The sequence below is a fragment of the Zingiber officinale genome, chromosome 9B, assembly GCF_018446385.1.
Source record: "Zingiber officinale cultivar Zhangliang chromosome 9B, Zo_v1.1, whole genome shotgun sequence".
Taxonomy (NCBI): domain Eukaryota; kingdom Viridiplantae; phylum Streptophyta; class Magnoliopsida; order Zingiberales; family Zingiberaceae; genus Zingiber; species Zingiber officinale.
The window spans coordinates 46,120,845-46,144,594 of NC_056003.1; the positions used below are offsets into that span (position 1 = coordinate 46,120,845).

The 23,750-nt window shown below is 34.3% G+C and overlaps 1 protein-coding gene across 2 annotated transcripts; it reads right to left on the bottom strand.

The window, feature by feature from the left end:
* Nucleotides 1–318: 318 nt before the first annotated feature.
* LOC122024027 lies at nt 319–21,508 on the bottom strand. 2 transcript variants are annotated; one of them, XM_042582525.1, is made up of 3 exons: nt 20,537–21,508; nt 13,231–13,298; nt 319–695 (listed from the first exon to the last, which is right to left on the bottom strand). In XM_042582525.1, the coding sequence occupies exons 1-3, from the start codon at nt 21,473–21,475 to the stop codon at nt 488–490; spliced, it is 1,215 nt and encodes a 404-aa protein (XP_042438459.1). In that variant the 5' UTR covers nt 21,476–21,508; the 3' UTR covers nt 319–487. The 2 variants fall into 2 exon arrangements, with proteins under 2 accessions (XP_042438459.1, XP_042438458.1); XM_042582524.1 differs by having other exon boundaries at nt 322–695; nt 13,231–13,397; nt 20,537–21,506.
* Between the last annotated feature and the right edge of the window lie 2,242 nt (nt 21,509–23,750).

Sequence of the window (23,750 nt, forward strand, 5' to 3'; positions counted from 1 at the left end):
GCAATATATCAAAATCGTATATATATATATATATATATATATAATCACATTATGCTGTACAATAGGTGCGCGCGCATGTAGAGGGTCCACCTAAGGACTTGCCATGTGGGCCCCTCCCTTACTGGCACGCACACATGCATACCATACAACATAACCCCGTCCAATAATAACATATAAAATTAATTAAAAATAAAATTTATGCGACATATATATATATATATATATATATATATATATATATATATATATATATATATTTTTGTTATTAGGCTGAAAATAATTTTTTATTTTAAAAAAAATTAACTAAAGCGCACTCTTGAATGCAGGTAGTTAATATAAAATGCAAATAGTTTGACCTTTTAATCAACATTCTTTGTAATCCAGCCTCATCTGAAGGAGTTTGAATGCCTTCATTAACAAGTAAAAGCATCTATGGTGGCCTAAACCTGAATGACGCTATACCTTGTATGATCAAGGTGGCATGTACTCAGTCGCCTGTTAGCGCGCGGGGTTTGTGGTGGATCGTCAACAGAGACATCGAAGTTTGGGAAATGGCTCGAACAAAACCCATATTTGCCGTCAAAGTTGGCGCATGCCAATGGTCGCCGGTCCCAAACACGATCTTGTTCTTCAATGCTATCTTCCTTGTTGTAGGGAGACTCATCACTCGTTCTGAGGGAGAATCTGGGACAACGCTGCAATTGTAAACGCCAGTACTGTCAGAAATGGATAGGCACTATAACAAGGTCTTCGACTATTGGTTTGCACCTACACGGAACACCAACTAAAACGTTCTTTTATTGCCCAAATAGAATTGGAGGAATAATGCAGCAAGGTAAAAAAACAGATAAGACTAAATAATTTTTTCTTCCATTTTTGTTATCAGGTATCCAATTTGTTCTGATCAATCCTGGAGGTGTACAATTTAGCCCCACTCCTTGCACACCGATCAACTCAGGAAGCACAAGAGGCTCCTGACGTGGTACCCAATATCACGAGTTGTTTGAGCACTGCGAACATATAATATGTCTAATATGAGAATCGAACCATCATTTCAGGAGAGAATACTCTGCCTCTTACCACCGCACCGTGCCCCTAAGGGTGAATAATTTTTTTAAGTACCAACCAGAGAAGTTCATGAGAAATTAAACAACTACGGAATGTGTACAAGATATATATGGAAATGTTTGAATTAGAGAGACTATAGGTAACATAAGGGAGAACAAGCTCGCTAAGATAATTCGAGTAACAAAAGAGAATATAGCTTCCTTTATAGATCCCAGCCAACCTTTCATCCCGAAACTTAATAATAAATAATCTAGTCATAAAATAATTGAGACAAACCAAGTAATAAACCGCTCATTCTCTTAGAATAACTTATTCTCCTAAAACAACACTAAGAAAAAGCAATTTTTTTACCAACTCAAACCTAATTATAAAAGTAAGCTCCAATTGCTGCATAATTCTCTCGAATCAAAGAATGGAGAAGATTTGACTCTAAATGAGTTGTCTGCATCTTCCTTTGATTGTCCTTTTCAATGAGCAAAACTTGTTGCAAAAGTTATTCTAGTTTTGGCTTTTAAAGAACAAAGTTTATTAATTATTTTTTCCAGTGTCCCTTCCAATGATTGAGGAATAGTGCATGATATCCTTGAGTTTCTGAAAAATTAAGCATTGCACAATTTTTTAGATTGTCCCTTTCAATGAGCAAAACTTGTTGCAAAAGTTATTCTAGTTTTGGCTTTTAAAGAACAAAGTTTATTAATTATTTTTTCCAGTGTCCCTTCCAATGATTGAGGAATAGTGCATGATATCCTTGAGTTTCTGAAAAATTAAGCATTGCACAATTTTTTAGATTGTCCCTTCCAATGATTGAACAATAAAATGTTGAGATTGATCGTGATTTACAAAACTTGTCAACGACTCCACTATGGTCTTGGGGTCTATAGAAAAGTTAGATATGCAAAGGTAGACTCAGATACCTTCCAATAAATAGTATGTCTTCTATCTTAAAAATCAGTTAAATAATAAGCATTAAGATTTTTTTCCCCCATGATATGATTTAATAAAGTGGACAAGTAGGCTTTTCGAGGAGTTTTTATAGACTATTTGTGGTTATGAATGCAATAGGAGAATCAAATATATCACCATGCATATTTTTCTAATCTAACATAGTAATGTGGTACACAAATTAAATAATAAGCATTAGGTTTTTTTTTTCCCCACGATATGAATTAATAAAGTGGGACAAGAAGGCTTTTCGATGAGATTCTATAGACTATTCAAGGTTGTGAATGCAATAGGAGAATCAAGCATATCACCATGCATATTTTTATAGTGTAACTTAGTAATGGATGCAAAATGGCAAGAAAATCAACTCTCGGCCTACCATCTTTAAAATCACAACTCCCTCCCACCTAGAGAGGTCCGTGATTTACTTCATTCATCTTGCTGTGGGGCCGGCGGTGAGGTACACTTAGGATGAGCAAGTCATCTTTTGCCACACAAGCAACTACACAGAGATACATACTACTAGAAGTTTTAATATAGTTGTTGGCTATCAAAAGGATAGCTCGTGTTCTTGTCTTGTTATACCTTTTCAGTTGAATTTTCTCTTTTGATCTTCATATTAGTATGAACGAGTCATAAATATGAGTAACAGTCATAGTTAATAATATTTTGAACATTCATTGCAGTGAAGGTATCCAAGGATTCTTCAAAGTCGAGTTCTGGGTCTGACCTATCTTAAATGTTCTTTATTTTATAGAGAATGGTCGCCAGGAGAAATTGTGGTGTTGGGCGTATTATGATTAAAAAAGGGACCAAAACATCACAAGTCACCTTTTTGGAGTCAAATAATGTGATTCAATATGGGATGTTGCTGGATGATCGAATCAAGCTTTTGATGATATGGAACAAGATGTTACAACTTGGCCAAGAGACAAAGAGAAAGCGCTAATAGACAAAATCAAGATTTAGATATAATACCAATTGATTGAGCACCAAAACTAACAAACTGGACTAAAATGTTATTCAATTTAAAGATTAATTAATAAGAGAGACTAGGTTGTTTTATAGCCCCGGAATAATGGTGCAATAGTTAGATCCTCCAACAGATAACTAAGGAATCTAAAGTTGTAATCTCAACTTCGGCGCACTACAGAGGATTTTTCCTCTAGTGAGAAGCGGGTCTAGCCGTCGAGATGGATATCCATGAGCGCTTCCCGATTTACCCTAGTGGCCGATAAAAAACTTTCGTGGGATGAACTGGTCATCCAGAATTAGTTAGTTTGAAGAGCTAAATACCTAGTGCCAACTATAAATTAAAAAAAAAAAACTTTAATAGACAAAATCAAGATTTAGATATGATATCATTTGATAGAGCACCAAAACTAGCAAACTCATAGTATGGACTAAAATGTTATTAAATTGAAATATTAATTAATAAGAGAGATTAGGCTCTTTTATAGCCCCACCAAGCAACTTGCACCCAAAAATTTGGTAATACATAATTTATTCCTTAAATGACTTAGTAAAAATTTTTAATAAATAATCAATTATCTTAAAATAACTTATTCTCTTAAAATTAGGGTGACTAAAAATAAAAAATTACCAATTAAAACCAATTATAAAAAATTAGTTCTTTAAGCTGTTTGGCTCATCACATATTCCCCTCATGCCACCTCTTCCCTAAAGTCTCTTTTATAAATCAATTAATTATTAATTATCAATTATCAAATCAATTGGCTCAAATCAATTATCAAATCAACCATAGCTGTTATTGATTTGATAAAAAAACTAATACAGAAATATAGAGGAAAAATAATTTCAACATGAGTTTATTAATTAGAAAAAGATTATAAGAGATAACAACTATTATTGTGGATTTTGGAGAAGAAATATCTAGTAATTAATTAGTGTGATGAAAGATATATGTTGCAGTAACTATCATTAGGGTTGGAACAAAGTTGAGTAGATGATGGTTACACTAGAGAGGATGAATAGCATTCGGTACCTGCAATTGCAATTTACAACAACTCTTATTATAGATCTAGCAAGCTTACAAATATAAGTGCAATAGAAATAAGCATAAATACAACAAACACTTATACAATTGCTAACACTACCACGTTAAAGGAAATTCGGCAGTCACCTAGACTCTAACTCCATGACCTATAATCCATTGGTAGATTACTCCTGGAAAAAAACCACTAACTTTCTCCTTTTCGATCAATTATCGGTGGAGTAACCTCTTAAAAAAACAAGATTACAAGAAGAGAAAGTTTAAGGAACAGAAAGGTTTCTAATAAGATTTTTCCGATTCTATTTTGCCACTAATGAAACCTCTTGTTGTATTTTGGTCTGCTATCGATCAATCGACTAGTCCATACCATTAGTTGACTGTTTGGCTGGATTTGACTGTAGTCAAGCTCTAATGGCTCTTTTTTGCCTTTATCCTTGGCATAAGTCAACTAACTTACCATCAGTCTACTAATGTGCCACCAATCAACGGCTCACTCGACTAGTCACCTTAAGAGAACATTCTTTTTGTTGTCTCCTCTACCATAATCGCCTGCTCCACCAATTAACATACATATCACTCAACTAGGAACAGACTACGACCAATTCTAAGGTCAAACTCGTGCATTCGTTCCATGCCATACAAGTCACTCTCACAACTCACTAATAGAGTCTTACCATTGCAATTTAACTTCGACCCTTAGCTATCTCCTAGGTTGCTCGATCCTTTGGATGCACACAAGCCCTTAACTCCTCGGCATGTCATCCTTCACGTGTTCACCTATGTAGTCCGCCTCCATCAGTTATTGTCTTCATTGCTCATCGATGCCCTCATCTTATGGTCCCTCGATTGACTGATGCAACCTTCTCCCATATTTTTGAACCTTGAGCCACCGAACCTCTAATTTGGTCACGCCAAGAAATCACACTACTCCAATTGCTACCACAATGTTTCTTGTCCTATGGTCCCTTAGATATGTCATTCCATCCTTCTTCGATCTCGATAAACATCCAAGCCACTAAGCATGTCACCTTGGCCAACCAAGTCATCATCCACATCATTACTCGATCTCATCGAGCACAAGCTCTCCAAGCTCCTTGTGTGTTCCTACAAATCCCTACATACTTAAACACACATCAAATCACAAGACAAAGAGCTAACTTAAATCCTTTTCCCAAACATCAAAACCCAAGATATTGGGCTGCTTGGGGCACAATTGCACCAACAATTAGAAGTACTAGAAGTGTGAGAAATGATGGGTTATATATCAAAGTTTAATTATGAGTTATTAGAGGATTAAAGAGTCAATTGGGATTACTTATCAGTATTTATGGTGGGAGTGAGTGTATAGGCTGGTTTTTGCTAATTAGATCCAATTTGGATTGAATTTGGGATTAAATTTTTGGATTAAAAATTGTTCAAGGTGGATATTGATTAGGGTCTTTAGACTCAAACTAGGTTGGAATGGGATTGGATTCTAGGCTTATTAGATGAACTAGTTTGGACTAGTTAGTTTGGCTAAAGTCAATTGGGGTTCGCTTAAAGCTTTATCTTTTCCCAACAATTAAGTCCCCATAGCCTTACCCTTTCCTCTCGTAATTGTGCCACAGCACTTGCTTCCAACTTCCACTACAACCCCCACCCCATCAGCAGTTGCATCCCTCTTGTTTTGAATTTTCCCAACTCAACCCTCACTATCCTGCAACCTTGCAGTGGCCAATTTTCCCCACCATTCACAATTCCTCTATGCCCCTCAATCCATGTTTCCTTCTCTCCCTTTCTTGTGTTCTTGGAATAACAAACCATTTCACCTACTCTTTCGATGCATGAGCACCAACTGCACTCCTCTTCGTCACAAAAGAAGCAACTTATGTGAACATCAGCCAACTCTTCCTCCTTCCCTTCCTCACAATAGTAATCCTCGCCTCTCTTCTCCTCCCTTATGTACAAACACCGAGCAATAACCGTTGTGTGGGTAGATAACTTGAGTTCATGTATCTTCTTGTAATTTTAGGATTCTCTTGCATATTTTCATTTAAAAGTACCCCCTAATCAGGCAAGGATTGCCTATGGCAGTAGAGAAGTTACTGTTCTACTTACAAGAGTTATTCAATATTAATTAGTTAATTGTGCATTGGTGGAATAGTAGTTCGGTGTAGCATAGTGGGGGAATATAGTAACCGATTCAATGACAAATAATTTTAGTGGGTCAAAGGGGTTGACTGGGTGTGTATTAGTGGGTGTTATAAAATCCTTGCATTTCTTTATGTTAAGTTGAGAAATACTTAATGAAAGATGGTTGAGAAGGATGAATAGAGCATTAGGGACCGACTTCACAACAATAACAACCAAGTCTTTATCCCACTAAGTGGGGTCGGCTATATGGATCCTCCTATGTCATTGGGATTCATCCCTTACTTATATCCTTATTTATATTTAAATAAATTTTATCGAATTTTAGCATTGTTAACCAAGTCTTCTTTAGTTCCTTCTTCCTCGATTAATGTATATTTATCATGATCTCATATTGCATTGAAATATTTATTGATCGCTTAAGTATATGTTCATACCATCTTAAATGTGTCTCTTGAAGTTTCCTCAATAGGCATCACCTCGACTATAAGGGCATAATATTTGGGCTAAAAGGGAGAGATTTTAGTAACGGTTGATGTGGAAGTTGAGCGAATGAGAAGATAGTGGTTTGGTGTTGTAGGTGAGTCAGTAAACATTACTAGTTTAGTGGTTGAGTTATGAGGTACATTTGAGTTTAGATGTAAACCTGAAGTATCTTGTTGACTCCTATTTGTTTTATTCTATTATGTTGTTAGCTTTTAGTAGTTTATTCTTATAGTATATCAATTGAAACACGTGCCAAGTATTTATGCAAAACATATATGTTGTTTTATATGATGGTCTTATGTGATGGTATTACATGAACTCTTAACGTGCAGTAATGTCAAATATTTAATTATTATTGATTATATCATAATATAGTTTTTTATTGCTACTTATATTGATACACATCGAGGATGGAAAATGATTAACTTCCTTACCTTAGGTTGGGATATGGTGAACATAATACCTAACACTAGCTGAATTACTTGTGAACAATGAGCTAATTTGTTGAGGACAAGATACTCTTTTATAGTTAAGGCCTTTGTTCAATCAGATCCATAGCAATTGTATTTAATTTTCTCTCCTCGACATACGTCAGGCACATCTACCACAATGAGCTCAAGTTATCTTTAGTAGTCGCCCCCATATGGGGCATTGCCACTCCATCACGGTGGAGTGTAAAGATAACACTCATGAGTGGGTCAAACAATCTTCCTTTAGTTGTAGTTCTAGCAATTAGCAATTGAATGATAAATGGTAGTGCTCTTTTTTTTCCTTGCAAGACGGGAATCTTGCAGCCAAGTTATTATACCATTTTTCATAATTTTAAAGTTTTATTATGGCGCTTGCGCGACACTTCAGGACGCGTCACTAGGCTCGCGCGACATGTATAAAATATCCAATATCAAAGGTTTAGGTGATACTACATGTATAAAATATGTAACAAAGAAATTGTCTCGTATTTATGATAAGAAATCAAAACAGATGAAAAAAAAAATACAAAAATTGTTTAGCAAGCACTCTAAAGGAAACATAAATTTGGAGACTAAAACTTGGTAAATTTACATATTATTATATTATTAATTCAATAAATTTAGTTGAATCCTTGAATGAAAATAGGAATAGACGATGTACTTAATTATCATCAAATCTAGGCTATACTCAATCAGCTTCTCCTTTCAATTTCTGCCTGTCCTGAGCTAGAGCCCATCTTTAACTCATTACATAACTACATTCCTACTGTCCAGATCTTGCACCATTTTATTGTCAATCTAGCATTACATGACTAAGGACTTGCTCCTTCACCGTTTTAGAATTTGTCACTTATTTTTTCTAGCATCAAAAACGTCAAAAAGTAAAACCATCTGACCCAAGTAATTTTTACAGAACCATCTCAGCCTACATTTCACTACTATTGGAAAATGAATCAAAAAATTAAATGCCAAACAGAAATCAATCACAATGATTTAAGAAAAAATAAATAGTTGAGCATTTAGTAATAGTTTACATAGTAAAGTAGCATTAGTTATAAAGACCTGACGAAATTCAGAATTGTCGATTTGACGATTTAGAAAATCTTGACTCTTAACCTTAACCTTAACCTTCAAAGGCGGGTTACAATTCTGAACCGTTGATTACAGTTTGGTTCATAGTTCATGACAGTTTAAAATTATTATTTATATTTTATTTTTTAAAAAAATATAAATATGAAAAATAAAAAAATGAAAAAGACATAACTTATTTAAATTGCTTACGTATCCATTTAGGACAAAGAATTAAAGCCCATATAGTTTGTTAATTCCTTCCGTAGTAAAATCTTTTATTTCATCTTTTGAAAATTACATTCTTCTTATTTATTTTTTTTGCAACTTTCGTGCCACTTGGTCTTGCACATATACCAATGATTCTTTTATCTAACATTAACATTGTTATATTTTAGTGTGATGAGGCTTATATATATACACACACAAGTTATATTTTTGATCAATTTTATATATTCGTATCAGTGTATTCAATAGCGGCGAATAGCGCGCTACATAGCGCGCTATCGCGCGCTACGACCAGCGAACGCTGCAGAGCGTTCGCTGAATCGCGATTGTCCCGAATAGCCCACGCTATTAAGGACAAAAGCGTCGATAGCGCACATAGCGTGCGCTATCATGCCCTAGCGCCCCATAGCGGGCGCTAAAATTACAAATTGCTTACCAATAGCTAGGGCAAAGGTGAGTCGAATCGTGACTGTGGCAGAGGCGAAGGTAGGGCAGACTGCAGAGGCGACAGGCGGCGATCGGCGAGCAGCGAGCGGCGAGCGGTGACCTGTGAGTGGTGGCGAGGGACAGCGATTGGAGGTAAGCTTTTCTCCTTCCTTTCGTTTTCTTCGTTTAGGTTTTCCTTCTCGTTTTTTTTTCTCGAAGGAGCAAAAACGATTTCGCGATTTCCAGAAGTCGGGCATCTGGATCGATCCAGCGATCGATCCAGGGTCGAACAGAAAGGATCTGGATCGATCCAGATCCTTTCTATTCGAACAGAAAGGATCTGGATCGGTCGTTGGATCGATCCAGACCCTGGATCGGTCGCTGGATCGATCCAGATCCTTCCAGGGTCGAACAGAAAGGATCTGGATCGATCCAGCGACCGATCCAGATCCCGATCCAGACCCTGGATCGATCGCTGGATCGATCCAGATCCTTTCTGTTCGACCCTGGATCGATCGCTGGATCGATCCAGATGCCCTGGATTGATTTTTTTTTTTTTGCTGATTTGTTTCTAATTAATTAATTATTTATTCTGATTTTTTTCTTTTGTTTTTCTAGGATTTTGATTGTCTAGTTAGAATTTGCAATGTCTACGAATTTATCAAAAAAAGATAAAAAAGATATTGGTTGGAAGTATTGTTATCAAAATGAAGGGGAAAAAATTGTTCGGTGCAAATTTTGTCATCATATATCGAATGGAGGGATTACTCGCTTGAAGGAACATTTAGCTCAAACTCATAAAGGGGTTGCACCTTGTGTTAGTGTTCCGGATGATATTAAGAAAGAAATTAGAGAATCACTTGACAAAATTAGAGCATCTAAAAGTAAACAAACTGAATTGTTACGAGTGATCGGTGAAGGTCCCCAAAGTATGAGTACGCAATCATCAAAAGTTGGAAGTGTAGGGGGAAATTCAATTGGATGTTCTTCTGGTAGTGGTGAATCAAAAGGTAAAGGTACTCTTCATGGGTTTGTTAGTTCCGAACCTCGACAAACAACCCTAAATTCGACATACAAAAAAGATTTGTTGGTTGATGTGAAGCGTAGAATTGGTCGTTTTATTTACTCTGCCGCACTTCCGCTTAATGTTGTGAATGATCCTTATTGGCTGCCTATGGTTGAGGGCATTGCGGAATATGGAAGAGGGTTCAAGCCTCCTTCAATGCATGAGTTAAGAACTTGGATACTTAAAGCTGAGGTTGATGGCATCAACCTAATATATGAGGAGCATAAAAAGGCATGGAAAAAATATGGATGCACTATTATGTCCGATGGTTGGACGGATGGAAAGAATAGAAGTTTGATCAATTTTTTAGTAAATAGTCCCGCCGGCACTTTCTTTTTGAAATCTATTGATGCATCAGATTCTATTAAAAATGGGGAATTGATCTTTAAATATCTTAATGATGTTGTTGATGAGGTGGGAGAGGAAAATGTAATTCAAATTGTCACCGATAATGCTTCGAATTGCATTAAGGCGGGGAAAAAAAATATGGAGACTAGACATAGAATTTGGTGGACACCTTGTGCGGCGCATTGCATTGATCTAATGTTGGAGGATATTGCAAAGTTGAAGATTTTTTCTAACACAATTGAGCATGCTAAGATGGTTGTGAAGTTCCTTTATGGTCATGGGACTATACTTTCTTTTATGAGAAAGTATACAAACGGTAAAGAAATTCTCCATCCCGCTGTTACTCGCTTTGCTACTTCATTTCTCACTCTTCAGAGTATGTATAAGGTTAAAAGGTCACTTGAACAAATGTTTGCTTCCGAAGATTGGGTTAGTTCACCACTATCTCAAACAACTCAGGGGAAGGTCGTGAAGAGAATTGTTATTAATGATCCCAACTTTTGGCCACATGTTGAATTTTGTGTTAAGAGTGTTGTTCCTCTTGTAAGTGTGTTAAGGGAAGTTGATTCGGAGGAGAGATCGGCCATGGGATATATTTATGAACTTATGGATAAGGCAAAAGAGACAATAAAATTTAATTGTGGGGGAGTTGACAGAAAATACAAACCCATTTGGAAAAAAATTGATTCACGATGGACTCCACAACTTCATCATCCTCTACACGCGGCCGGGTACTATTTGAATCCGCAATTGCGTTATGAAGAAAGATTTTCTTATTGTGATGAAGTTAGAGATGGATTGTATACTTGCATGGATAGGATGTTGTCTTCTAATGATCGTCTTAAAGAAGACATCCAATTGGACTTATATAATAAAGCTGAAGGAGAATTTGGAACTCCAATAGCAAAACGAACAAGAATGTTGCGAACTCCGGGTAAAATTTTCTTCTTGTAACCGTTCTTGTAAAATTATACTAGCATTCATATTTTAAAATTATATACATTCTTGTAATTTTTTTTAATGTTATTACTTATTAGTCTCGTGGTGGGAATGTTTTGGAAGTAAGACACCCGAGCTTACTACATTTGCAATTCGAGTGCTTGGTCTCACTTGTAGTGCTTCGGGATGTGAAAGAAATTGGAGCACTTTTGAATCGGTGAGTATTCTAAGTTTCTAACTCTACTTGAATTTTAATTGTTTTATAATTTTCATATCATTGTTTATTTTTATATATATATGTTTTCTTTTTTGTAATATTAGATTCATACAAAAAAGAGAAATAGGCTTGAACATGCAAAGTTGAATGCGTTGGTGTTTGTGAAATATATCTTCAAGCTTAGGGAGAGAAGTATTAGGAGGAGAGACAAGATTGATCTCATTGTAGTTGATGAAATTAATTCAGATGATGAATGGATAACTGAGAAAGAAGGTCCAGTTCTCCCCGTAACTACTAAATGGCTTGAAGATGATGAATTATTTGAAAGTGATCCTATTGTGAGTGTGTCATCTGCTACCTTTGAAAGTCTTTTCGACTCAGATAAGCGAGTCGAAGATGTTGAGGATATAGTTGAAGTTCCTCCTACGAATTCAAAAAAAAGAGTTGCAGAAAATTCAAGTAAGCACTAAGCATATGCAAATTATTTATTTATATCTACTTCACCTATAATTGATTCTTAAATGTTGTATCTCTTATATAATAGGTGGAAGCAAAGACAAACAAGCAAGGTTGAGTCTTGTTGATGTGGAAGATAATCATCTTGATGCTGAAAATTATGGAGTAATTCCAACTTTTGATAGTGGAAATTTTCCAACCATAGACACTATTGATGATGATAGTGATATAGAGTTGGATGATACTGATTATTTTTAAGTTATGTTGTTTTAATTATAAGACTTTTTAAATTGTTGGTATGGGATATTTTGACATGTAATGAATTATAATGATTAATTTTAGGTTATGTTATTTTTATTTTACTTATATAAGTATATTTTATTTTTTAAAATTTAAACATTGACGTGCACGAAAAGCTTGCGCTATACGCTACGCTATTTACGCTACGCAATGACAAGACAAAAACGCTATGAACCAACGCTACGCAATTTAAAACACTGATTCGTATATATAGTTTTATTATTGAATAAATTATATCCTTTAATAAATTATTATTAAATATATTATACAAATCAAATGTTCTATAAAAACTCAATTAGTTAGGTGTTGAATGAATAAAAAAATAAAATAAAGTTGACGAGTGATCTAAATTAAATGGGATTAATAAATGTAATGATTTAAAGGTAAAATAGTCCTAAATTAAAAAAAAAAAATAGCAAATAGGTTGAAATTTTGATTTAAAAGACAAGTGGAATAGTTTCAATATTAGAAAATTCAGAGCAAATAAGTTGAAAAATTAACTTCAATAAAAAGGTAGAATAGTTTCATATTGAAAATTTTAAAACAAAAGAGATGGTTTATATTGAATCACACAATTAATATCATTAAAATATTATAATTATTATTAAATGAGAGGTTCTCATTGAAAAATTTTAAACCAATTAAAATTTATTATTATTATTTTTTAAAATATAGGAGAATCAACGATTAACCACCAATTGAATCAGCGGTCTGAACTGGCAGTTCAACTTGCTGGTTCGCGGTTAAATTTGGACGGACCCGTAACCAACCTATTGAACCGGTTTAGACCCGGCCCATGGGCAAGCCTATAAAGCTACACTACGAAGGCCTCCCCTAAAATAAGGTCTTAATTATATGTCCCATGAAATCATACCACATATTTTACCTACAATGCATAATCCTACTAATATTTCAAAATTCAGATAAACATAATAGAAAAAAGACACTCTGTATGAAGAAGCATGATAGTGCAAGCTTTACATGCAATGATGTTTCCTCAAAGACAATCAAAGCACATATAATGCAGAGCTTATTTAATGAACGGACAAGGATATATAACAAGATAACATACCCAAGATGATTTAGAAGCCAACCAGCTCGTAGCTTCTCATTCTGTCCTCCGCACATAGAAACCAGTTCCTGAAATTCAGAGCGGATGCTTTCACAGATTATTCCTCTTTTTCCGGCTAGTGCAACACCAAATTCTACCATAATTGGGTGCTCAAGTTCAGAATTCACCTGAAAATTACTGTGCAAGGCTATATAAAAAGCTAATAAAAGGGCAGAAAGAAAACCTCAATTAGGTTTAACATGTCATCGAGAACCAAACTTAAAGAAACAAGTGCTAAACCACAAATAAAGAACAAGTAATGTCTTGAAGTTTAACACAATACTGATGATACTTTGTGGATAGAAAATTAAACAGAGAGACACTCTGATGCTGCAAGAATTAAGAAATCTGAAATTTTATAATTTTTATGTATCCCTCTTTTTTGGGGCAGAAACCAACTGTTTGTTCCATGGCATTCAGTTTAGTTGGTTATTAAGGGAATTGTCTCCACTTTCTCCCAATGGTCTCTAGCACTGATATGACTATTAACTTGCACTAGCTTGGTGAGGGATTGTCTTTAGTTTAACATGCGAAGTCATAAAAACAAAAGAACTAGGCTCACTCACTTTCCTTCTCTAACAATTGTTCAAATCTTGCTTGAATATGTCTGTAGAAAAGCCTGAGAGGGAGGCAAGAACCATGCTTTCAGAGAAGTAGCTGTCAGAATCCACTCTGAATTGTGATAATAACTAAGCCATGTTGTAAGGGGACGTGCTCCACACATGATGTGGCCATGCCCAAAATGTATGGGAGATAGATCAGCCATAGGAGTATGCCAAGATATGCACTAGGGCAATTAGGTTGAGAAAGGATTAAGACCAACAAGTGTTGCACTTCTCTCTTTTGTTTCGGCTAGTGTTGGTTGGAGGGGTTTTAGAAGAAGGTGCAAGAACAATGCTTTAATCTCTTTTTGATATGGCCACTAGTCTTGGTATTGGCGTCATTCTTCATTGAAACAAATGAATGTTGGGTGAGAGGTTTCTGCCTTGTTATCAAAAGGGGGAGTGGTGTAAAGCAAACTCCATTCTTAGACGAGCACAAGGCTTAGTCAAGAAAAAGTAGGTCACTTTAGGAATAGATTATTTATTTACAAAGATTTTAGCAAAAAAATTATTTATTTGCTGGGGAGTAGGGAATAAATTATTTATTTCCAAGTTAGGTAATTGTTGGGGCCTTTAAACCTAAACCTCAATCCTTGTTTAATCATTTTTAATTTAATAAAACCTTGTTCTCTTCGTGAGTTTTTCTTCTGAAAAAGTGTTACATCAAGTGGTATATAAGCAACCTACAACAATAACAACCAAACTTTTACCCACTAAGTAAGGTAGCTATATGGATCCTCCGACGTCATTAGGCTTAATCCCCTATTATATCCTTAACTATATTTAAATAAATTTTCCCTTATTTTATTGTTGCTAACAAAGTCTTATTTGGTCTTTTTCTTCCTCAATTAATGTGCATGTTTGTTATGATCTCACATAACTAACTGGGACATTTATTGATCACTAAGTATATATCCAAACTATATTAAGCACATCTCATGGAGTTTTCGCTTAATGGACATAAACCAAGTTTCTCTCTAATGTTCTCAATTTTTATCCTATCTATCCTCATATGTTCGTATATTTACCTTAATATCCTCATTTCTATGACTCTTAGCTTCTACTCGTGTGCTCATTGAAACTCAACATTCAATTTCATATAACATAACAAGTATAATCATCATTTTGTAAAACTTCCTTTTAAACTTTAGAAGTATCTTATGATCATAAAGAGCACCTAACGCCCTTCTCCATTTTGACCATTCTGCGTATATCCTATGTAAAATATCTCAATCAATCCATCCCCTTTTGCAAGACTGATCATAAAAAGTTCTCAGTTATAGGTAATTCATTATCTCATATCTTAACAATTGTCCTACCATGTCTAATACTACTAAACTTAAATTCTATATATTTTATTTTTACTCTACTAAAACTAAAACCTTTTATTTCCAGTGGTTTCTACCAAGATGCGAACTTAGCATTTACTCTTTCACGTGTCTCATCAATCAAAAAAATGTTATGACAACATGCATCATAGTAACATATCTTGAATATGTCTAGTGCGTTCATTCATGGCTAGTGTAAAAAGATATGGACTTAGAATTTATCCTTAATGTATAGGAAATGCTTCGGTTAATCCTTCTAGAATTGTCATTACATACTCATACATATCCTTAATTGTTTCAATATAAACTATGCTAACACCACCTTTTCTAAGTTCTCCACATAATTTCCTTCAAAACTATTATAAATTTTTTTCTATCGTGGACCTTTCGAACATGAATGCAAATTGATTTTACCTTGGTCTCCTTAACTTTTTTTCTTACTCTTTCCAAAAGTTTCATGATATAACTTATTAGCTTAATGCCCCCATAATTCACACAAATTTATACATCTCTTTTGTTTTTATACAAGAACTAGACAACTTACCCTCTTAGGCTTCTTTTTTTTTTTCATTTTCGATAACAAATTGGATAACTTTATAAGACATTCAATACCTTGCTTCCTTAGACATTATTAGCATATCATTGGGTCCAACTAATTTTTTATTTGCATCCCATTTAACACAGGTTCTACTTCTAGAATTTAAATTATCCAATAAAAATTTAAATTTCCCCTCACCTACTTAAATTTCTTATGCTAAGTTGCTCACCTAAAGTTTCATTAAAAAGTTGATGAAATTACCTCTTTCAATTTGCATAACTTAATCTTAGGAGTCATGCATATTTTCCTTCTACTGTGTATTTAACACCACTAACCAATGTTGGTGATTAAGTTTTCTCCGGAGAAGATCTTGCAATCTTTAAAAAAAAATTGTCCCTCTTGTTGACCATAATAAAATCAATATACAATTTATTGTTCTCACTTTTGAATGTAACCTAGAGTTTTCTTTTCTTGCAAAATGTATCAGCTATTAAAAGTTCATATGTCATCACGAAATTTAATATGGCTTTTCCTTCTTCATTTCTTGTTCCATAACCATAGTCCCCAATGCACCCTATTATATTTCTCATATCTTACTTCTACATGCCCATTTAGATCTCCTTCTACTAAAATAATCTCATTTGTCGGAAATTATTTATGCTACTTCATCTCAATCTTCCCAAAACCTAGTCTTCATCTAATTCTACTTAAAGTGCATATATGTTAATTACATTAATAATTTATTTTACTACCGCTTGAAAGTTATTTCCCTTCATAACTTCTACTACTTTGTCTCTAAATGAATTATCTACAGCAATACTTACTTCATTTTTCGTTTTGTTCTTTCATATGTACCATAACTTAAAACTTAAGTTCTCTATCATCTCTGTCTTCTCTCTCTATACATCTTGTCTCTTGTAAATACAAAATATTATTTTTTTCTCTTAATCATCATATTTACAACCTCCATTGCTTTACTAGTGAACATTCTTATATTTCATGTTCCAAATCTAAGATAATTGATAGTCTGTTCTTATCCAACCTAGCATGAGAACTCTTGTATACTTAACACTACACCTAAGTCCTCATAGAAGTGTAGCAATCTTTGCCTAGATTGCAATCGGACCCAGCAATGTGTACCTTCCGAAGGACAACCTAACAATAGCTCAATAATTTAATAAATCCATATATAACATTTGCTTATGTTTTACACTAGCTGACAAATTAGCACAACCCTCCTTTATCCAAGCTTGATTCACCATGGGTGGAGTTAGATTGTCATCAAAACTATGAAAAATCTACCCAAAAAGAAATATTGATTGATCCCTTAAAGCATTCATTCTTTATCTCTACCCTTTTTTTTTTTGGGTGTTTTTCCACTAGATATTACATAGATTCCTACCATGAATATATAAAATGAGGTTTGAAATACTCCTTTATGTTCTAGAACTTGCCTAGAGGAAGTAAGTTCACTCTTGCAAACACAACCTCAAAACAATACAACAACAACAACCAAGTCTTATCCCACTAGGTGAAGTCAGCTATATGGATGTTTTTATACCATTGAGCTCTATCTCCTACTATATCATCATCTATACTTATATAAATTTTATCTAATTTTATTATTATTAACCAAGTCTTTTTAATCTTTCTCTTCTTCGTTTGATATGCGTGTTTGTCATAGTTTCACATTGCCTAACTGGAGCATTTATTGGTCATCGAAGTACATGCCCATACCATCTTAAATGTGTCTCTTAAAGTTTTCCCTCAATACTTTCTCTCTAATGCTCTCATTTCTTAGTCTATCAATCCTCGTATGTCCACACATTCACCTTAACATCCTCATCTCTGCAACTCTAATCTTTTGTTCATATGCTCGAGTGATAGCCTAACATTTAACTCTAACATAGCAGCTCTAACTGCGATTTTGTAAAACTTCCCCTTAAATTTTAGAAATACTTTATAGTCACATAAAACACTCGACGCTCTCCTCCATTTCAAACATCCTGCTTATATTCTAGTAAGGCATCTCTCTCAATCCCTCCATCGTTTTGCAAAAATAATCCTAAATATTTAAATCTCGGAGTTCCAGACGTCATCGCCTATCTTAACAATTGTCTCATTACGTCTAATATTACTAAACTTAAATTTCATATGTTCTGTCTTTATTCTACTAAGCCTAAAATATTTCTCTTCTAGTATTTTCCACCAAGATTCTAGTTTAGCATTTACTCCTTCACGTATTTCATATATCAAAACAATATCATCTGCAAACAACATGTACCACAGTACTGTAAATTCATCCATAATTAGTGTAAAAAGATGTGGACTTAGAGTTAATACTTGACGTAACCCTATCTTTATTGGAAATGCTTCAGTTACTCCGTCTGAAGTTTCTTCGTACATATCCTTAATTAGTTCAATATATATCATGCTAACACCTCTTTTCTAAAATTTTCCATATAATTTTTCTTGAGGCTCTCTCATAAGTTTTTTGTAAGTCAATGAATACCATGTGTAGATCTTATTTTTGCTCCTGATATTTTTCAATAATTGTCTAAAAAGATGTATAGCTTCTATTGTCGACCCTCCAGGCATTTTTGTCACTTTAATCTCTTTTCTTATTTTCTATTACTTAAACTTTCATGGTACAACTTCATTAGTTTAATACCCCTATAGTTTACACAATTTTGTATGTCTTCATTGTTCTTATATAAGGGAATTAGAGTACTTATCCTTCATTAATCAAATATTTTTTTCGTTTTCAATATCATGTTAAATAATTTTGTAAGTCATTCAATACCTTATTTCCCTAAACATTTTCATACCTCTATCGGAATATCATCTGGTCCAACGGTTTTTCCATTGTACATCTCATTTAAAGTTTGTTTTACTTTTTGAAGTTTAAATTCTATGATAAAAATTTAAATTTCTATACTCATTTAGCCTTTTTAAATTACCTAAGTTAAGTTGGTCACTTAAACCTTCATTAAAAAGTTGATGAAAATATTTCTTCCACCGCTGTTTTATTTCTCCATCATTTACTAGTACCCCATTATGTTTATCTTTAATACATTTTATCGGGGTAAGATATCTTGTCTTCCTTTCTCTTACTTTAGTTATTATATAAATATCTCTTTCCCCTTCTTTTGTATTAAATTTTTAATATAATCGTTAAAAAGTTTCATTCTTTGCTTCATTCACTACTTTCTTAGCTTTTTTCTGGGCAATTATATATTTTTTAAAATTTTCCTCATTCTTACAATTATATAATTCCTTATAGGCTATTCATTTTTCCTTTACTTTCTCTTGCACTTTCTCATTCCACCATCAAGATTCCTTACTTTATCCCTTTGACTCACCGAATACACTCTTAGCTAATATTTCAATTTTGATATTATCTTATCCCATATCGTATTAGAGTCACCATATATTTCAACTAATACTTGTACTCCTATCTTCTCCTTAAATATATTTTGTTTTCCATCCGTTAACTTTCACCACTTAATTCAAGGAGTCGTATATATTTTCTTTCTAATGATACTATGTTTGAAGCGTATATCCAACACTATTAACCTATATTATGTAGTTAAGCTTTCGCCAAGGATAACCTTTCAATCTTTATAAATCTTTCTATCCTTCTTCCTAACCATAAGAAAGTCAATTTGCGATTTATTATTCTCACTTTTGAACGTGACTAAGTGCTCTTCTCTTTTCTTAAAAAAAATGTATTAGCTAATAATAAGGTCATGTGCTATCGCAAAATTTAATATAGTTTTTTCTTCCTCATTTCTCATTTCAAACCTAGAACCTCTATGTACCCTCTCATATTCCTCATTTTGACATGCTCATTTAGATTACCTCCTATTAAAATCATTTCATTTGGTGGAATGTTTTATAATATTTCATCTAAGTCATCCTAAAATCTTAATTTGGTAGTTTCATCTAATTCTACTTGCGGTGCATATACGCTAATTATACTCATAGTTTCTTTCGCCACTATTATCTTAAAGGTTACAATTCTATCTCCTTTTCTAACTACTCCTACAACTTTATCCTTTAACGAGCTATCTGCAACAATACCGACTTTATTTCTTCTTTTACTCTTTTCTATGTACCATAACTTAAAATCCGAGTAATCTATCATTTTCACCTTCTCGCCTACCCATTTTGTCTTTTGTACACACAAAATACTAATTCTTTTTTTAATCATCGTATCTACTACCTCCATTGATTTAATGGTAAGGGTTCCTATGTTTCATATTTCAAATCTTAGATTATTAGTTTTCCTATCATATTTATTCTTACTGAACCTATGGTGTGAAAACTCTTGTCTATTTAACATTACTCTCAAGTTCTCATAGAGATGTAGTGGTCTTTAACAATACATTACAGTCGGACCCTGCAACGCGAACTCTTACATATTTAATACTACATCTGAGTTCTGGAAACGTAGCGATTCTTGCCGAGACGTTATAATTAGGCCCTGCAACACGTTTCTTCCGAGGAAGGACCTGACATTGACACAATAGTTTAATGAATCCATTCATTGAATATTTGTCACAATTTTAAAGCTAGCGGGCAACCTAACACGACTCTCCTCCTTTTTCCGGGCTTGGGACCGACCATGACTGGCCCATCATATAATAAGATTCCATAGATTGAGAACTAGATATTATTCATTAGAAGAGTTTAAGCTACTTATTTATAAGGATTCAATTACTTGCAAGCTATTATTCAATCAACAATGGATTCAATAATGGGATTATAGATTCCCAAACATAAAGCATGACACACACCTGAGCCGTCACGAACTCATAGTTGCCCTTGAACCTTGCTCTCATCTCATGCTCGGGAGCCTTCATCAGCCGTTCACAATCTCCATTACTAATTCCTGAAACCAAGGCGACCAATGCTGTTGTATCAAAATTTACAGCGTGGGCTGAATCCATGTTCATCTTTGAAAGCACAGATCCAAATCCTTCAGACGATTCACAAACTTCCACTGTCTCATCCATAACTTGAGAACTACAAATAGCACCTCCTCTGTCATCTGGGCTAATCTTTATCTCAAACACCCTGCAGTTTGAACTGTCTGGCCACCTAACACCAACCCATCCCTCTTCCAATTCCTTGAACACATCCTCGTCCTCGTTCTTAAAGAAATTAATCTCAGAGGCCCCAAACTCCCTCACCAGATTGTTGCCAACATAGCTGGGGACGCCGCGGGAGAAGACAAGGAGGACAGAAGCGGGTTTGAGCGCCCCAGCCGATTGGGCAGCAACGGCGATGCGCTCAACGCGAGCGCGGAGGCCCCTGGGACCGATCCAGGAAAGGTAGGAAGGATTTCGATCAGAGACCACGAACCATGCAGGACAGCAGCGGAAAGTGCAGACGAGGTCGACGTGGACGGGGAGGTCAGATCCAGCGGCAATGATGGGCCTAGAGACGCGGGTGACGCATTGAATGGAGGGGTGAAGGAGGAGACGGCCGATGGATTCGAGGTACCCGATATTGGAGCTAAGGGGAAGGAAAGGAGACGGTGAGGAGGTGAGGCGAGAGAGGGAGCGGAGCTCAGCATCGAGGAGGCGGGTGAGCGATTGGTAGGAGGATGGAGGAAGGCCGGAGTGGAGGACGCGGTGACGCAGATCAAGGCAGCGGTTTTCGGCATCGCGAATTTGATGGCCACCGGCGGCGACGGCGTTGCGGTGGATTTCAGTTTCGGGAAGGGGACTCATCGTGGGAAATGAGAAAGGTTTTGGGGAAAAAAAATCAAATAGCCGGTTATTAGAAAATAAAAATAAAAAATATATATATGATAAATTTAATTAGCTTCGTTCACTAGTCATGTGATGATCAATTCTATTCCATAAAATTTTTTTTACTGGCCACCAAATTAAATTAGGAAGTGTTTGTGGCAAGCGGCCAAGAAATTAACATTCTTTCGTTGCACGTAAAAGGCAACGTATTAGAAAAATATTGATAAACTTAGTTAGTCTTATTGACTATTCCAAAGTGACCGATCCGGTCATATGAAAGTTTCCCACTGGGCACCAGGATAAATCAGAAGCACGCGTTGTGGTTAATCTAGAAGCCCAACATCATTTGGTTGTGCTCCCCATTTGGAGAAAAAATTCCAACAATACGTCATAACTAGGGATCGAACTATGGGTGCCTGGGTGATAACTTAAATGTCTTATTGCAAAGACCATTTATTAGAAAAATAATAATAATAAACTCATTTAGTCTTTTGACTATCCCTAGGGTGACCGATCTGATCCCATGAAAGTTTCCCACCGGCTACCAGAATAAATCAGGAAGTGTGTGCGGCGGCCAGTCTATAAGTCCAGCATTCTTTGGTTGCACTCCCCATTTGGAAGAAAAATTTCTATAAATACGTCATAACTAGGAATCGAATCGTGGATGTCTGAGTGATAATCTAAATGTCCTACTGTGAAACCATAGCCTGGGGATAAAAAAAAAAAAAAAGGCCGCTTATTAGAATATCTAAATTGAAAGGTTTATAGCATGCGATCTATACTATAAACTTCTCATTATAAACCCCTCCCCACTAATAGGTGGGGTTTATAATTTTTTTATAAATATATCTTAAAATCTGGGGCTATGTTTATAAAAAAAAATTTAGTGGAGAGAGGATTTCGCCATTTCGGTAGAAGTGTTTTAGCGTTGCACCTTAGCCTATCCAATACACCGGTTCAATTTAAGTTGTTTTTACCTATTACTTTTAAGGTCTCTCGTGATTTTGCTTGTTATCACCGCTGCTCTTTATTTTGTCTTTATCGATTTGTTGCAAAAACTTCAGCACATTACGAGCCGTGTATCTAAATTTCTAAAATATTTAAATCATGTACTCAATACGTATTTTGCTCTTTTACTTATTAATTGAATCGATTGTTATAATATAACAATCGATTTAAACATATTTTTTTGAAAAAAGAATGATTAAAAAGTCTTGATGATAAAAAATTTATTGTTATTGATACGGTGTATCAAATTAATATTTGAAAGGAAATATATATTCAAGAAAAATAGATGAGTACATAGAATTATAGATTTAAAGAACTTAGAATAAAATGAAATAAAATCGTATGTATTTGTTTAATTTTTTTGATTTTATTCATATCCTCAAATATTAATTTAATATATTATATTAAGAGTAATAATTTTTTGAACATGAATTAAATTTTTTTAATTATAAAAAAGAGTTTTAATCTATTGTTACGGTGTATTAATCGATTCAGCATGTATATGTATATATAATAATACATTATAACAAGGTTACAATGCAATAATCTATTGTCACATTTGATCATGAACCGTAACCTTAATCGATTGTTATAATGTATTAATCAATTAAAATCTTTTTTAATGATTTAAAAAATTTGATTTGTGTTTAAAAAATTATTACTTTTAATATAGTATGTCAAATTAATATTTGAGAATATGAATATAATCAACAGAACTAGACGAACATATAAGACTTAGTTCCATATCATTCCAAACTCTTTAGGTCCATTAGCTAATTTTGGCCAAAACAACTATAACATAGAGAACTCGAAATGACATAGAACTAAGTCTTACTATGTGTTAGTCTAGTTCTCCTAATTATATCCATGTCCTTAAATATTAATTTGACATAAATATTAAAAGCAGTAATTTTTTGAACACGAATCCGATTTTTTTAATCGATTACTATATTGTAGCAATTGATTTAGCATGTTTCATGTATATGTGATCATACCTGATAACTTTAATCTAATGTTACATTGTAACAATTGATTAAAAAATATTTATGATTAAAAAATTTAATTCATATTCAAAAAATTACTTGTATAAATATAGTGTGCCAAATTTATATTTGAGAGTATATATATAATTAGGAGAACTAGACGAACATATAAAACTTGATTCTATATCATTTCGAGCTTTCACTATAAAAAAAATGGACATTAGGACTGGAAAATTAGTAGCGATCAACAAAGCAGTTGTAAA

What these genes read in the sequence shown, in the direction of transcription:
- LOC122024027 (XM_042582524.1), bottom strand. Translation starts at nt 21,475, where the DNA reads ATGAGTCCCCTTCCCGAAACTGAAATCCACCGCAACGCCGTCGCCGCC. An exon ending in ATGAGTTCGTGACGGCTCAG is followed by an intron (nt 13,398 to 20,536) that starts GTGTGTGTCATG and finishes AGTAATTTTCAG; the next exon opens with GTGAATTCTGAACTTGAGCA. An exon ending in TGGCTTCTAAATCATCTTGG is followed by an intron (nt 696 to 13,230) that starts GTATGTTATCTT and finishes TTACAATTGCAG; the next exon opens with CGTTGTCCCAGATTCTCCCT.